Raw genomic sequence first — 14,543 nt, 5'->3', positions numbered from 1 at the left:
ATCTCAGGACTCTTGAAGAATCAGCCGCATGAAATGCGGAGAGAAAGAAATCGGAGCAGACCCCATTACAATTGGTATCCTCTCATCCCAGCAAAGACCAGATCTGCACACGTACAGGCTCTCCCTGAGTCAGGACCCAGTCAAACACTTTTCTAATCCCCAAGCATGACACCGTGCATCTCAGCGAAGGTAACTTCTGTTGTTCCAGGGCCCTTCACTGCTGCATTGTTTCCCTTTCACGGACACCAACTCTGCCTCCCAGTGGAATCAGGCTGTTCTAAGCCCCAGGCCTACGAGCTGCTGGGAGCCATGGGTCTGTCTATTATACCATGCTCACAAGAGTGGTCCTGCTGCCTCAGAGTGAACTCTCCAAACAGCGACAGGGCCTGGGCACAGAATCATCCTACACTGGTGTTGATTCTCCTCACACCTTTGCATGTGACAGGTACTACAGCTTTGCTGCACTGGGCTTAACAAATCTCTCTGCAAGTCGCACCTGCTTGGAGGGAAAGCCAGTACGTACATTTACTATTTCAAGCTCCCAGAGGTTTTTCACAGTGTCAATGGAGCTGTAGCCACTCGACAGGAAGGACTGAATATAGTCCTGCAGCCCCAAAGAGTCAAGCCAAGCAGAAACCGAAGGCTGGCTGTTCCCGTCGCAACCCAGAGATTTCACCTAAAAATGTGAAAGACAAGAAAGGGTTAAAAAGGCTCCAGGGAGCCCCCAAAGCTTGGATTCCAAAACCTACAGTGGCTGCAGTTAAAGCCCCATGTAATTACAAACCTATACCAGGGATTTGTATAGCGACTTCCACATAAGGATCTCAAAGAACCAAGCAGACCTCAGCCCCGGGCCAGGAATGTGTTATCCCGTCCACAGGTGAACAAACGAGGAACTGAGGTTCACCAGCAAGTCCAAGGTTGCATAGTGAGAAAACTGGGAAAGATTCCAGGAATTTCCCATGCTGTGCTCACTGGAGAGCATCCCCTCCCTTCCGCATTGACCCTTTAAAGCCCAGAGCCACATAGCAGCTTGGGAACAAGCTCATATTCCTGTTGTGTCTTCAGAACACAGCAAAGCTTGAACTCCAGTCAGTTGTACCTTTGGGTAGAGGTGTTTTCCCCCCAACAGCACTGGTGAGAGCACAGCGCTGCTGTCCCACCCTGGGCTCTAGCCTGAGAAGCAGGCTCTGCGATTCAGGAGTAACTGTGTCATATGCAAGCAGCTGGGTTCAGCTGGGGGAGGGAGAGTACAATCCAACACATCTGCGCACTGGGAGAAGGCTGCCAGAAAAGGGAGACTGAGGGGACTGTTCGCAATACCAAAGGCTGGGAGGAAAATCTTCTCTTGGTCAATGTAATGCTCACAGAAGTCACTGTATTAAATAGCCTAGGAGAAGGAGTCCCTCAATTATCAGGTGATAGCAGACAGGCAGGCTCTCTCCCCAGCATCCCCATCAAAAAACCTTCTTCCTGAGCTGGAGGGACACTGCAGACCTGAGGGCCATCTCCATAGCTTGGGCAGGCCTCAGCATTACTGTTGTAAGCATAATAAAGGCTGGTGATTCGCACCAGAAGTGCTGGTGGTTTTTATGGTGGGGCAACTGCCCACTAGCAACTAGACAGACCCCCACCCCCGCCCTCACTTCTGGCAGGGAAACGCTGTCACTGCTGTGAAGGAATTAGGCTGGTGATCCAACACCACCTGGGCTAGCTCCAGGGTCAGGACCATACCCTGCTCCCAAGTGACTGCAGCAGGGAACAGCCTAGCTAGTGGAAGAGGCAGCCATGTTCTCATCTATTTATAAAGGCTGCCCACATCCAGTCCATCTCGGTCTCCAGCAGCTGACAGAGTCTGTCTGCCCCTTGTGAGCAAAGAGCAGGTTGGAGGAGACTGCTGAATTCTCCCTTCAACTCCTGGGCATACTCTCCTCTAACAAATGGTACTGGCGAGTCGCTCCATTTAACACATTCCATTTATTTCCTTCATGCACTAGTGGTAGGCATCCTGCTGCCCACAGACTTGATGCTGCCCTGTTCCAAGTGCCTGAAATCGCCCTCATTACATGCCGCTGGCACAGATAAGGCAGCGACCAATTTCACACTGCCGCCCCTGGCACAGACCTGAGACATCGGGGCAAAGGAAGACTGCCTTGTTTGAGCACTGGAGCTCGGTTAGCCTATCGGTGCGAATTCAAGCTGGGTCGCAGGACCTTTGGCTTAACTAGAAGTATTGACATGAGGTTATATCGGGCACTGGCTGAATGTGACAGAGAAGAGTGGCAGGCAAACCAAGGGGAGCGGTTACCCTTCTTCGGTTTCTCTGGCCAAAACAAATATCACAGCAATTAGACTTCACTGCAGTGGAAGAGTGCTGGTAGAGTCAAATGCGGAGCGAAGTTCATCACGCTCTTGCCTATGACTGCAGTCTGGGGCTCTGGCTGTAAGGGGCAGCACCCCAAAACCAGGATGCTCAGAAATCCATCTGTAGAATATCAGCGACCATGCTAGTACTTCCTGCCAGGGCTGATGCCTTGTACATCCCTAGCATTAGGGGACTCAATGCTTGAGTCTTTAATGCAAGCTCTTCACAAGCCTTGTCCCCGCTCCATTCGAGGACACAGGCACAGCAGAGCTCTCAGCAGAGAAGAGGGGAACGCCCTGAGGTGCCTGCATAACCTTAGGATTCTGAGTGTGGTTGCAAGGAGCCAACATGCAGCCGTGTAAGCCACACACTCCTGGTGGGTCCTTACAGTTCAGATGCACCAATACATGCGCAGTCAGCTCAGCAGAACAAACTGCCTCTGCTTCTCCTCAGACCTAAAGCCACGTACAGTGCCCCGCTAGCCATTCCCATCTCCGGTGCAGGATGCTCTGCTGAGGCGGTCTTAAAGCCCTCTTCTCAATGGCCATCTCCCAGGGAGCAGACCTCCAAATAGGGACTGTCTCTAAAGAGGCCTGGCCGGGGCTACATTCTTGGTTTCAAGCACCGTGGCCCTCGTCACCAAGCAACTCTCACCCCGTATGGCTGACTCCACCACCCCATTCTCCCCTCCCGTGCGGCCGCAAGTAACGCAACAACTGTCACCTTGGGCAGGGGGCGTGCGGCCTGGAGGAGTTTCCTGCGGTGCTGCGGGTCACTAATCCCGATCTCCCGAAGGTCCTGATCTTCCATTACGTTACAGCCCTGTGGAAACAGAGGAGACACGTTGGAGCAGAGTGCAGCGGCAGGACCAGTTGCTGGAGTAGGAGCTACGTATATTCCAACCGCCTTCCCCCACGCCACACACGCGTCCCGTTCTGCTTCCAGAGGAGCAAGGGGAGGCCACTCTGCAGAGCCCCTGCTTCCCCTCTGCACCAGGGAAAAGGCATGGCAGGAATGGCTGCACCAGGGGGCAGAGCAATGAAACGCTGGACTGAACAGGCTTTACTGCCAGCTCTTGCAGCCCTGACATTACCCTCTGTGGCAGAGGTCGGCACCTGCAGGCACCTGTGCCATAAGTGACATGCAATATGACTGTCAGTGGCACAGGCAATGAAAGCAGGGAGGGGCAGAGAGAAAGCCCCGAACCTCCCCACCAGCTCTGGCATGCTGGGAACACTAGTCCCTCCGGCTCGGTGTGTTGCCATTTCCCTTCCCCCGGCTGGGACAGGCTCATGCTAGAGCGGAGCAACAACAGCCTCTCCCCCCCCCCCCCCCACCTTCCGCTCCCCGAGAACGTGGCAGCTTCCAGAGATGCGTGGTTTCCAGAGTATTCTTCGGGTCCCAGGGACCCCCACTCCCCCACTGTGGCTGCCCCAGCACCCTCTCCTGCCCCCAGCCGTGTCGCTTCTGCCACACGGGCCCTCCCCAGCCGTGCCTATGCCTCCTCCAGGCAGCCTCTTTTTGTTACAGCAGTTGCCACCACTGCAGGGGTGGGGGGGGGAGAAACAGCTGGGTCTGAGGCAAAACCCGGCAGAGCCTCCCACGGACCTTGGTGCCTTGGAACTGCTGCTTCATCCCTGGGCAGGGCTGTGTGGGGCATGCTTGGGCTTGATAGATCCTCCTCACTCCCACCCCACTAGGGGAGCAGCAGTCATGGAGCTGCTGGGTCTGGTGGGGAAGGTCGGGCTTTCTTCACCCCCCCCCCTTCCCTCGCATGTCCGAGTGGGAAGCCAGAGCTAGCGCTGCAGCCTTATGGGGGGGGGGGGAGGGCGCTGAGTTCCCTCCCCACCCCATCGGGTGAATGGCAGCATGCTGTGTAGAAGCTTTCCCCACTGCAAGAGGGCGTGAAGCCAGGTAAGTATCCCTCCTCATGGCCAGACCCCCACCACACCCAATTCCTCTCACTCGCTGCCCTCCCCCCACCAAGACCCCAGACTCCCAGCATGCTCAGACATCCTCCATTGCTCCTGCACTCTCCCTCCTGGCCAGACGCCTTACCCCCACCCTGCTCCTGCATCACTGTTGCTCCTCCTCTCAGCCTGTTTCTGCACCCTACTTCCCACCCAGACCTCGCAACCTCTCCTCCTTATGCACCCCGCCTCCCTCTGAGATCCTGCATCTCATCCCTATCCCATTCACTGGCAGCTCTGACTCACACTGAACCCCTCATTTGTGTCCCTACCCCATAGCGTAAGGGGGTCCATAAAATCAACTAACTTCGGAACTCCAAAAAAAAGTAAATCTGACCTGTGGGAAACTCTAAACCTCAGTCCTCCGTATCCCTTCCCTTCACCCCATGAAGCTAAAACAAAATACAGGACTATGTAGCACTTTAAAAACTAACAAGATGGTTTATTAGGTGATGAGCTTTCGTGGGCCAGACCCACTTCCTCAGATCAAATTGTGGAAGAAAATTGGCACAACCATATATACCAAAGGGATACAATCAAAATGAAGCTAGAATGCCAGAGGAGTGAGTTATTTCAGCTGGAGGCCACATCAGTGAGGGTTGGGGGTTTTTAGAGGAGTTTTTTGTTTCTCACTTGTGTGGTCCCTAACTGTGATATTTTTGTGGGTCAGTGGCTCCTGACCCCAAAAAAGGTTCCCCACCCCTGCCATAAAAAACCCTAAAACGATATCTTTTTTATTGTACATAAATTAATATTTTACTTTATTTAAAATGAAGTTTGATAAACTAACATGAGAAAGCTAAAACGCTTAATCTATTTAATTAATTGAAATTAAACCATTCTCCCTGGCTGTAGCTGGTTCAGAAAATATGGTCACTGTACTCAGCCTGCCCCAGCACGCAGATCCGTAAATAGAAATGAGTAAGTTAAATCTTGGCACACCACTTCTGAAAGGTTGCCGATGCCTGTTCTATGGGTTTTGATTGGTTTCTACGGGATGGATTTCTACAACGTATCTCTACCAAGTTGATACCCAAGATTTCTTCCAGCAGCTGGCACTTGGGAACCATGCTGCAGCTCTTCAGTGCCCTCCCAGTTTGCCCTAAGATGCCTCCATGAGGAATGGAGAATTCCGGTGTACTGATGGGTTAATTTTGGAGCATGCAGTGGTTGCACAGAGACAGTTAAATGAGATGAATGTAGATACACCTCCCTTCTCTCACTCAGTCTGTTCCATGGCATCTCTTGGCAGCCAATAGATTTCAGGACACTGATTCAAGGGACCTTCCTGTTTCCTATGCAGACACTTTAATCGCCCATTTCTTTGATCACAGTTCAGCAATGCACATCTCCCCTATGCACAAACAGCCCCTTTTGCCTGTAAACAGAAGGGCTGCTTGCTGCACCACGCTGACAGGCAAGAGATGCCCATCTCTGCTCAGGCTCCCTTGAGAGCCCAGAGAGAATAAATTGAATTTATTTTAGTGAAGCTGGAGATCCAGGGAAGGTCAGTATCTCTGTAATTTATCATCCGTCTCCATGGGGACAGAGGCAGCCCACCCCTCTTGGTGCAGAGGCTCTCATTAAATGCTGCTTTACAAAACTCATTATCTCGGTGCGATGAGGGAATGAAACTGCGTGAGCGCATGGAGACTGCCCTTCCTTTACTGAGCAGAAGCTACATGCCTGTGGGTCTCCAAGAGCCAGATGTGTGTTCCCCATCAGCAAAATAGCCAATGTAACAGCTACTAGACTATCCATACGCAGTTTGACTAGCATTGCAATAGTGCCTGAAGCAAGGCCAGCCCCCCTTTATGCTAGGTGCGGTGCACAAGAGCCCAATTTCAACTGCACATATGCCTCCCCCATTGCTGAGATAGCCACAGATTCAAGGTCAACTGCGAGGGCTTGGCCATTGCTATGTTCATAAAAGAAACTGAGTTCAAGTTGGCTGCAGTGCTGCTGAAAGGTCAGCCTAAGTTAGGACAAAAGGTGACCACAGTGCAGGGACCCTTAAGGGAAAAGGGGACTGAAGAGTCTAGTCAAAGCAGTGCAATAAAAAATGGTAACATACAGCCTCTTCCTTCTCTCAGCCATTCAGAGCAGCTACTCACAGCAGAAGGATACGTGATGTAGCACCACAGGGTTTTAAAAACTGAAGACAAGTAAATGTAGCGAGTCTGTCTGTGCGTGGGGGGGGGAGTGTATTAGCAGTTTACAGGTGGGATAAGAGGAAAGGTTCTTCCGTGGATTGATAATTGGTTAAGACAGGAAACAAAGAGTAGGAATAAATGGTCAGTTTTCAGAGTGGAGAGAGGTAACTAGTGGGGTCTCCCAAGCGTCTGTCCTGGGACCAATCCTATTCAATTTATTTATAAATGATCTAGAGACAGGAGTAAACAGTGAGGTGGCAAAGTTTGCAGATGATACCAAACTGCTCAAGATAATTAAGACCAAAGCAGACTGAGAAGAGCTTCAAAAAGATCTCACCAAACTAAGTGACTGGGCAACAAAATGGCAAATGAAATTTAATATTGATAAATGTAAAGTAATGCACATTGGGAAAAATAATCCAAACTATACATACAATGTGATGGGGACTAATTTAGCTTCAGCTACTCAAAAGCGAGATCTTGGGAGTCATTGGGGATAGTTCTCTGAAAACATCCACTCAAGTGTGCAGTGGCAGTCAAAAAAAATATATGGAGATATACCCAGCTCTATGAGAGAGAAGGGACCTTGAGAGGTCATCAAGTCCAATCCCCTGCCCTCACAGCAGAACCAAGTACCATCTCTGGCAGATTTTGCCTCAGATCTCTAAATGGCCCCTTCAAGGACTGAACTCACAACCCTGGGTTTAGCAGGCCAATGCTCGAACCACTGAGTTATCACTCTCCCCAAATAGAATGTTAGGAATCATTAAAAAAAGGGATTGAGACTAAGAGAGAGAATATCTTATTGCCTCTATATAAAACCATGGTACACCCACATCTTGAATACTGCATACAGATGTGGTTGCCTCATGTCAAACAAGATATATTGGCATTGGAAAACGTGCAGAAAAGGCCAACAAAAATGATTAGGTGTTTGGAAGGGGTCTCCTGTGAAGTTTAGAAAAGAGGATACTAAGGGGGAATATGATAGAGGTCTATAAAATCATGACTGGTATGAAAAAAGAGAATAAAGAAAAGTTATTCACTTATTCCCACAATCTAAGAACTAGGGGTCACCAAATGAAATTAATAGGCAGCAGGTTTAAAACAAAAAGACAAGGAAGTTTTTCTTCACTCAGTGCACAGTCAACCTGTGGAACTCCTTGCCAGAGGATGCAGTGAAGACCAGAACTAACAGGGTTCCAAAAAGAGCTAGATTGTCTCATGGAGGTTAGGTCCATCAATGGCTATTAACCAGGATGGGTAGGAATGGTGTCCCTAGCCTCTGTTTCCCTGGAGGTGAGTGACGGGGAGGGATCACATGAGGATTGCCTGTTGTGATCCCTCCCTCTGGGGCATCTGGCATTGGCCACTGTGGGCAGACAGGATACTGGGCTAGATGGACCTTTGGTCTGACCCAGTATGGCCATTCTTATGTTCTTCTCCGGTGCTCAGCACATCCATAGCATACGGCAATCTCCTTCCAGTGTTTGCTCCGGAATGGGATGTTTCTTCATCAACTAGAATCTCTCTCCCTCAGTCTACTCTACAGCATATGTGAGGGGTCTGTAGGGTATCTGTGTACATGCATGGACAGACTTCTTCAGGGCAGACCAGGGTGGGAATCTTGATCTTTGTGATCACTTTAAGACAGGTGTGTGGAACCTAAGGCCTGGGGGCTGGATGCAGCTCCCGGCTTACCTGGATCCAGCCCCCCAGGCTCATGTCTCCCCGCATTGAGGAGCTTGAGCTGGTGCTCCAGCTCCCCTGCTGTCTCCTGTGGGGCTGGAGTACACAATCTACTAGCCTGGGCCCCCCAAGGCTTTGGTGTGTGACGGGAATGTGGAGAATGTCTCTCCCCTTCTCAGTCAGGGGCCACCTCAGTGAGGGGAGTTTTGGCTTCTCACTCGTGTGTGGCCTCAACTGATTTTTCTGTGGTCAGTGGCCCATGGCCCAAAAGAGGTTCCCCACCCCTGCTTTAAAAACTAAATTCACTGAGCACCCTTTAAAGAGCCGCCAGCCTCAAACCCCTGGATGGTTGAGAACAGAGTGACTGCAAGCTCGTGGCACTGCCCAGCACTAGCCTCACACAAGACATGGCAGCAGTCACTGATCCTGCATAAGACGACTTCCGCTCTCTCCCCGCCACATGCTGGCAGAAAGTACTGAGCCTAGCATAGCCCAGCCTGAGCATAGCACCACACAAGGTGCAGCAGGCCCCACCCTTAAAAGGGGATCCATTGCTTTCAATAGGGAGATCAGCACTTAAAAGGAACAGGTAACGCCATACAAAGAGCACGCTCAGTGCAATGTATTTGAGAGCTCAGGTCAGGCTGTACAGAATTATTTCACTGAAAACAAGAGTGGAAGGAAAACAGGGCTCCCCAGTTCTGACTCCTGCATGGGAAGGCTGAAGGGCAGATGAACCCTCCTCCATCGGCCTGCAGCAGAGAGAAAGCACAAAAGAAATGCAGGCGCAGCAGGTCTGTGGAGCAGAGCGTGAAGCCGAGAGCCACAGTATTAGAGCGCTCCTGTGTGAGCACTGTTTAAAACGGCAAAGAGCTGCTAGCTTACCCAAGCCATTCCTTCCATGCTTTCCAACAGGTCAATTTTTAAAAGGCACTGAGGAATTCAGATCTATGGTACCGGCTTCTGCTCCTGATCTGGAGGAGTTCTCATGCCTGCCTTGGTGGAGTTTCACCTTGGGAACAGCGTTGGCACAGCAGGAGCATGAAGGGGTAGTGAGCAGTCAGAGTATGCAAATCTTTTCAAAGCCAGCTACCCCTCGGAAAGCTAACACCACCAGAAACCTGGCAGGAAGCATTCTGTGTAGCACCTTGGTTTGGTCATTTGCTAACAACACAAAAGGAGGCACCATAGGAAACCTCAAGCTGGCTACTAGGGAGAAGAGTTGGCTTGTAAAACACAGAACCGTGTCAAACGTAAAGGAAGTCCCTTGCTAAGTTAAGCCTCTGAGTTTCCTCTGGGACACAAGAGCAGCAGCAGGGATAGGAAACAAATGAAACTCCAATAGAATAGCAGGCATGGAGCAATATAACTTGAGCCAGCTAGGAGACTATTAGCAGGGGTAGAGACCTCTCAGGACAATCAGGTTTTGCTCTCCTGGACAGCTTCCTCAAGAGCTATGGCCTACACGCAGAGTGCAGCCAACCCTGTTCCCACTCACCAATTTCAAACTGCAGAGAATCACAGATCAACCTCAGCACTCAGCAGCAGTTCACCCCACATGTGTGTCTCCCATCTCAGCACCACCTGATCTGGGCTGGAGCTACCACCTGGCACCATTCGCAATCTCCACAGCCCATCCAGAAACAGGGCCTTCAGGGCACCACAGGACTGGAGCGGGGGCGAGGAGCTCACCCTAGAGGTTCCTCCAAAGCTTCGAGGCAAAGAGGAGGTTGAGCTCACAGGCAAGCTGGGGTCAGAGCCAGATTCAAACTGGGGAATTCCTGGCTCCCAGTGCCATGCTCAGTCCCCTCTAGCCCAGCGGGGGGAAGATCCTTTACTTGAGCCATTCAGTGCCATTGCTGCAGGCTCTGCACCGTGCTCTCCAAAGTATGGTTTACAGAACAGCAAACCTTTCCCTAGCGACATGAACTCAAGGAGCAGGAAGAGCTATTTGGGTCTGAGTGACTGAAAGAAGGGTGACTGCTCCACTTGTTTTCAGTGTACAGCCAGTCCCCGAGTTGCGAACAGTTGACTTATGACCATTTGCATTTATGACCGAAGCTGTCGTAAATGGCAGACCCCGAGTTACGAATGCGATCCGCGCTTACGAACAGCACGGTCGTGCGTAACTGTGGGGTCCGACTTACAAACAAACCGAGTTATGGACTAATTGCTTGGTCCGTAACCGGTTCGTAAGTCAGGGAGAAGCTGTAGATGCAAACCTTATTTACGTTTTGAATCACGCTAGTTTCAAAAGAGCCCATTTTCATCTCTCCACAGCTGTCCAGCGACAGGTTCTGCTGGGAACGCTTGCCTCATGCAGGAGGCTCCCAAGCGAGGGCTGAACCTGGGAAGCAACGGAGCTGTCCCCGGCGTAGGGAAGTTGGGTTGCGCCTCAAGTCAAGCATAAGCACAACACGCAATGTTTTCCCTTCATCATCACTCATATTTGTGTTACATTAAGATCCCTCAGGGCCAATCTGCATACTAAGGGGACTTAATGAGTAGAGAGCAAGCATAACAGCTCCTAATCAATCATTATGGTCTTTCCTGTAAGTGAGCCACAGCTTACAGAGTGTCCTTCACACCCATCCAGATGCCAGCTCTAATAATTGATGATCTCCTTTAATGGCAGATGATTTAACACCAGCGCTACAGCAAATGAATGAGCTGCTCCTCTTCAGTCTCCCAACTGTCTGATCACACATTATCCACAGGGAAACCAGGAACATTCAGAGATACACTCCTGGTGCCTTGAAGATCATCTGCCTGACATCCCCATCCCCACCCCCGCTCTGCTGCCCATTCCTTTCCATCTGTGCGCACATCTCCCATCCTGTTTTGGTCCACCTTGTGCCCTGCCTCCTCCTGTACAATCCTTCTGCTTTAATCTTAATTGAAAACTCCAACCCAGGCTCACTCCCTACATGCAAGTCCTCGGAGCACCTATGGAGCAAGTCCTGCGACCACACTGCCTTTACGCCAAGCTTTCTCCTTCAGTTCCGCCACATTCCTTATCGCCTCCCTCTTCACTGACTCCCACATGCCTAACTCCTCCTTACGCACATGGGAGAAATTCAACAAGCTCAGCCGTGACTTCACTCTTTCTTCTAGCATCCACATCACCTTCTTCCAGGTCACCCACAAAGCTTCTCACCCGCTCTCTAACCCTCTCCTCTCCCCCCCCCTTTTCCCTGTGCCATCTCTCCTTCCCCAGCTCAATTCAGTGCAAGATGAATCCAGTCAACTTCATGATTAAACTAACCAGATTTTAACACACAGAGGAAGGCTTGCATGGAAGCAAAGCCATGCCCAGTAGTTCACAAGGCAATAAGCACTAATTACTTTAAAAAACATGGGAATAAGCTACGTACAAGGGGCCTTTCTAAGCCTAACACTCGAGAGCCATTTTTACACTAGCTGTTCAGAACCCCTATATATAATCAACATTCAAAAGTGGGTTGAGAAACTGTAAAAACCTCTCAGGCATAACATAGCTCTTCTGCAATATTAGCCACCGTAGGCAGGTTTGCCATCTCCAAAGTACCAACAATAGGTAAGCATCGCACCCGTGTCACAGAAACAGAGGTTTGGGAATGGATCCTTCTTGCACAGCAGTCACAGATCAATAGCCTGCCTCCCTTTCAAGGGAAGAGGTCACGCAAATAACTGAAAGACCACACGGCAAATGTGTATCAGAGCCAGGAGTTGGATTCCCCCCTTGACCCCAACCCTGTGCTCAATCTACTAAAGCTAGTTCTGCTGAGGACTGTTCTAGACCACGATTGGGCAAAGCTGGGAATAGTCCCATCCACAGGGTTCCTGTATCGTTCCTGCTCTTCCTCTTGTCCACTGAGTGACTTTCCTCTAGCAACAAGCTCAGAAATGTCAATTTTAGCAAGCGTCAGACTTTATTCATGCTAACATGCACTTCTCACCTGTCAAACTTCTCCGGGCTGAGTGATAAACAATTCAATGCTGCACACAGCCCCTAACATGCATGAAAACCTGAACTCTATGGCAGGAGCCCAGCCCCTCTCTCAGCAGGATGACTCCATTCCAGGTTTCCCCTGCAGTACCGATGGCGTGTTTAGCAACTGCTCCTAGAACCAGTCTGTTTGCATAAGCATCACATTTTATTAGAGGCTCATGAAGTGTATATGGAACCCCCCTCCATCCCCGCATCATCATTTCTTACAGAATCTCTGGAAAGCCTCTCTTGCCAGGCTGAAGTGGAATGTTACTCATCAGGCCTACTTGTGGACATGGGGAAGGCAGTGGATGTGATATACCCTTGGCTCTAGCAAAGCTTTTGATCCGGTCTCCCACAATATTCTTGCCAGCAAGTTAAGGGAGTATGGATTGGATCAATGGACTGTTAGGTGGACAGAAATCTGGCTAGATTGTCAGGCCCAACGGGTAGTGATTAACGGCTCGATGTCTGGTTGGTGGTCGGTATCAAGTGGAGTGTCCCAAGGGTCGGCTCTGGGGCCGGTTTTGTTCAACATCTTTATTAATGACCTGGATGAGGGGATGGATTGCACCCTCAGCAAGTTCGCAGATGACTCTAAGCTAGGGGGAGAGATAGATATGCTGGAGGGCAGGGATAGGGTCCAGAGTGACCTAGACCAATTGGAGGATTGGGCCAAAAGAAATGAGGTTCAACAAGGACAAGTGCAAAGTCCTGCCACTTGGGACGGAAGAATCCCAAGCACTTTTACAGGGGACCGACTGGCTAAGCCGCATCAGAGGGGTAGCCGAGTTAGTCTGTAACAGGAAAAGTAGCAGTTCAGCAGAAAAGGACCTGGTGTATGAAAAGCTGGATATGAGTCAGTGTGCCCTTGTAGCCAAGAAGGCTAATGGCATTTTGGGTTGCAACAGTATGAACACTGCCAGCAGATCTAGGGAAGTAATTATTCCCCTTTATTTGGCACTGGTGAGGTCACATCTGGAGTACTGCATCCAATTCTGGGCCCCTCATAACAGAAAGGATTTGGACACATTGGAGAGTGTCAAGGCTGTTCCCCACTCTGGCACACTGAATGCAGAAGGTGGGGGCCTGCAAGAGAGCTTCAAGACCTTGCCTCTACAGGTTCTGGTTCAAAAACTTCTCCCAGAATCCTAACACAGATTTTGGGGAATCTGCTGCCACCATCAAGTGCTTTTTGATGCCTAAAAAAGTCTCTGGGTGAACACCTGAAACCACCCCCAGGGGTACCCCAAGCTCTTTTGCCCAAAAGAGTTTGAAAAAGAAGAGAAAACCAAGCTGCAGTCTGTGGTAGCTGTCCCTTAGTCAGAGGCCTGCAGATACACACAGACAGACCTTCCAAGACACAAGAATCACATCACCATCTTAAAAGAAGTGATTTTTATTACAAAACAAAAGAAACTTGAGAAAGCTTACGTGGTTGCTAGATGGTACAGTGCAACCAAGGAAAACAAATAAAAAAAAACAGAAAAGTCTCGGCACAATGCTTAGATGGTAGTAAATGGTGAGGGGACGGGAGGGGAATACATTCACACAGAGCAGTTCAAACAAAACCACAAAGTAAAGAAAAATTACCCTGAATTGGACTCACATTTCCGTGGTACTCAATTTCCGTGGAAATTTTCTCTTTCTTCAGTCTGCTCCCATGCCCTGAATTCCTTGGTGGGGGGCATGGCAGTCCTGCCTAGGTTTAAATCATTCTGTCTCTCTCAACTCCTGGTTTAATATTCTCACACAAAAAGCAGGCAGGGAACTATATCCAATTCAAATTTCAACGCTCTCTCTCGATTGGCTCTCCTAGCCCCCCCCGGACAGCACCTTTGCTAAGTACCTGAGTTAACCCCTTAGTCACCAGGTGCTGGTTAGCACTCCTGGTCATGACAGAGACTGAACAGAGGGCAACCAAAATGATGAGGGGACTAGAGCACATGACCTACAAGGAGAGGCTGAGGGATTTGGGCTGTTTACTCTGCGGAAGAGAAGAGTGAGGGGGGATTTGATAACAGTCTTCAACTTCCTGAAAGGAGGGGGGGGTCCAAAGAGGATGGAGTGACAGATGACAGAACAAGGAGCAATGGTTTCAAGTTGCAGAGGGGCAGATCCAGGTTGGATATTAGGAAAAACTATTTCCCTAGGAGGGTGGTAAAGCACTGGGATGGGTTTCCTAGGGAAGGGATGGAATCTCCATCCCTAGAGGTTTTTAAGTCCTGGCCTGAAAAAGCCCTAGGCAGGTGGGGATGTACACCCCACCCCCACCAGTGTTCAGACCATGGAAATACAAGCCACTAATGACAGCGCCTTTACCCTTAAGTCACCTCGACAACCGAAACACGGTCCTTTTTCTGGTTTCCCCAGCCATGGGGGAATAAGTATTATTT

The 14,543-nt window shown here is 50.1% G+C and overlaps 2 protein-coding genes across 20 annotated transcripts in view; one reads left to right on the top strand and one right to left on the bottom strand.

Annotated features, from left to right (window-relative positions):
• The window catches only part of TCP11 (t-complex 11), a 44,164-nt gene extending 42,587 nt beyond the window's left edge, over positions 1 to 1,577 (top strand). Inside the window, exon 10 of the mRNA XM_075910437.1 lies at positions 8 to 1,577. Within this exon, the coding sequence (XP_075766552.1) occupies positions 8 to 156 (149 nt within the window). The 3' untranslated portion in view covers positions 157 to 1,577. The remainder of the gene's footprint in view (positions 1 to 7) is intronic.
• Positions 1 to 14,543, bottom strand: part of ANKS1A (ankyrin repeat and sterile alpha motif domain containing 1A) — a 188,300-nt gene that overhangs the window by 20,816 nt on the left and 152,941 nt on the right. For all 19 annotated transcript variants that reach the window (XR_012897912.1, XM_075910428.1, XM_075910417.1 and 16 more), the window contains 2 exons: positions 3,089 to 3,187; positions 524 to 676 (listed from right to left, as the gene is read on the bottom strand). Coding sequence is in view for 18 of the 19 variants with exons in the window: in XM_075910428.1 (XP_075766543.1) it covers positions 524 to 676; positions 3,089 to 3,187 (252 nt within the window). In the remaining variant the exon portion in view is untranslated. The remainder of the gene's footprint in view (positions 1 to 523; positions 677 to 3,088; positions 3,188 to 14,543) is intronic.

The sequence above is a fragment of the Pelodiscus sinensis genome, chromosome 27, assembly GCF_049634645.1.
Source record: "Pelodiscus sinensis isolate JC-2024 chromosome 27, ASM4963464v1, whole genome shotgun sequence".
In the NCBI taxonomy this organism is placed as follows: domain Eukaryota; kingdom Metazoa; phylum Chordata; order Testudines; family Trionychidae; genus Pelodiscus; species Pelodiscus sinensis.
The sequence above is the reverse complement of the archived record's forward strand: the minus strand, read 5'-3'. Positions and strand labels throughout refer to the sequence as shown.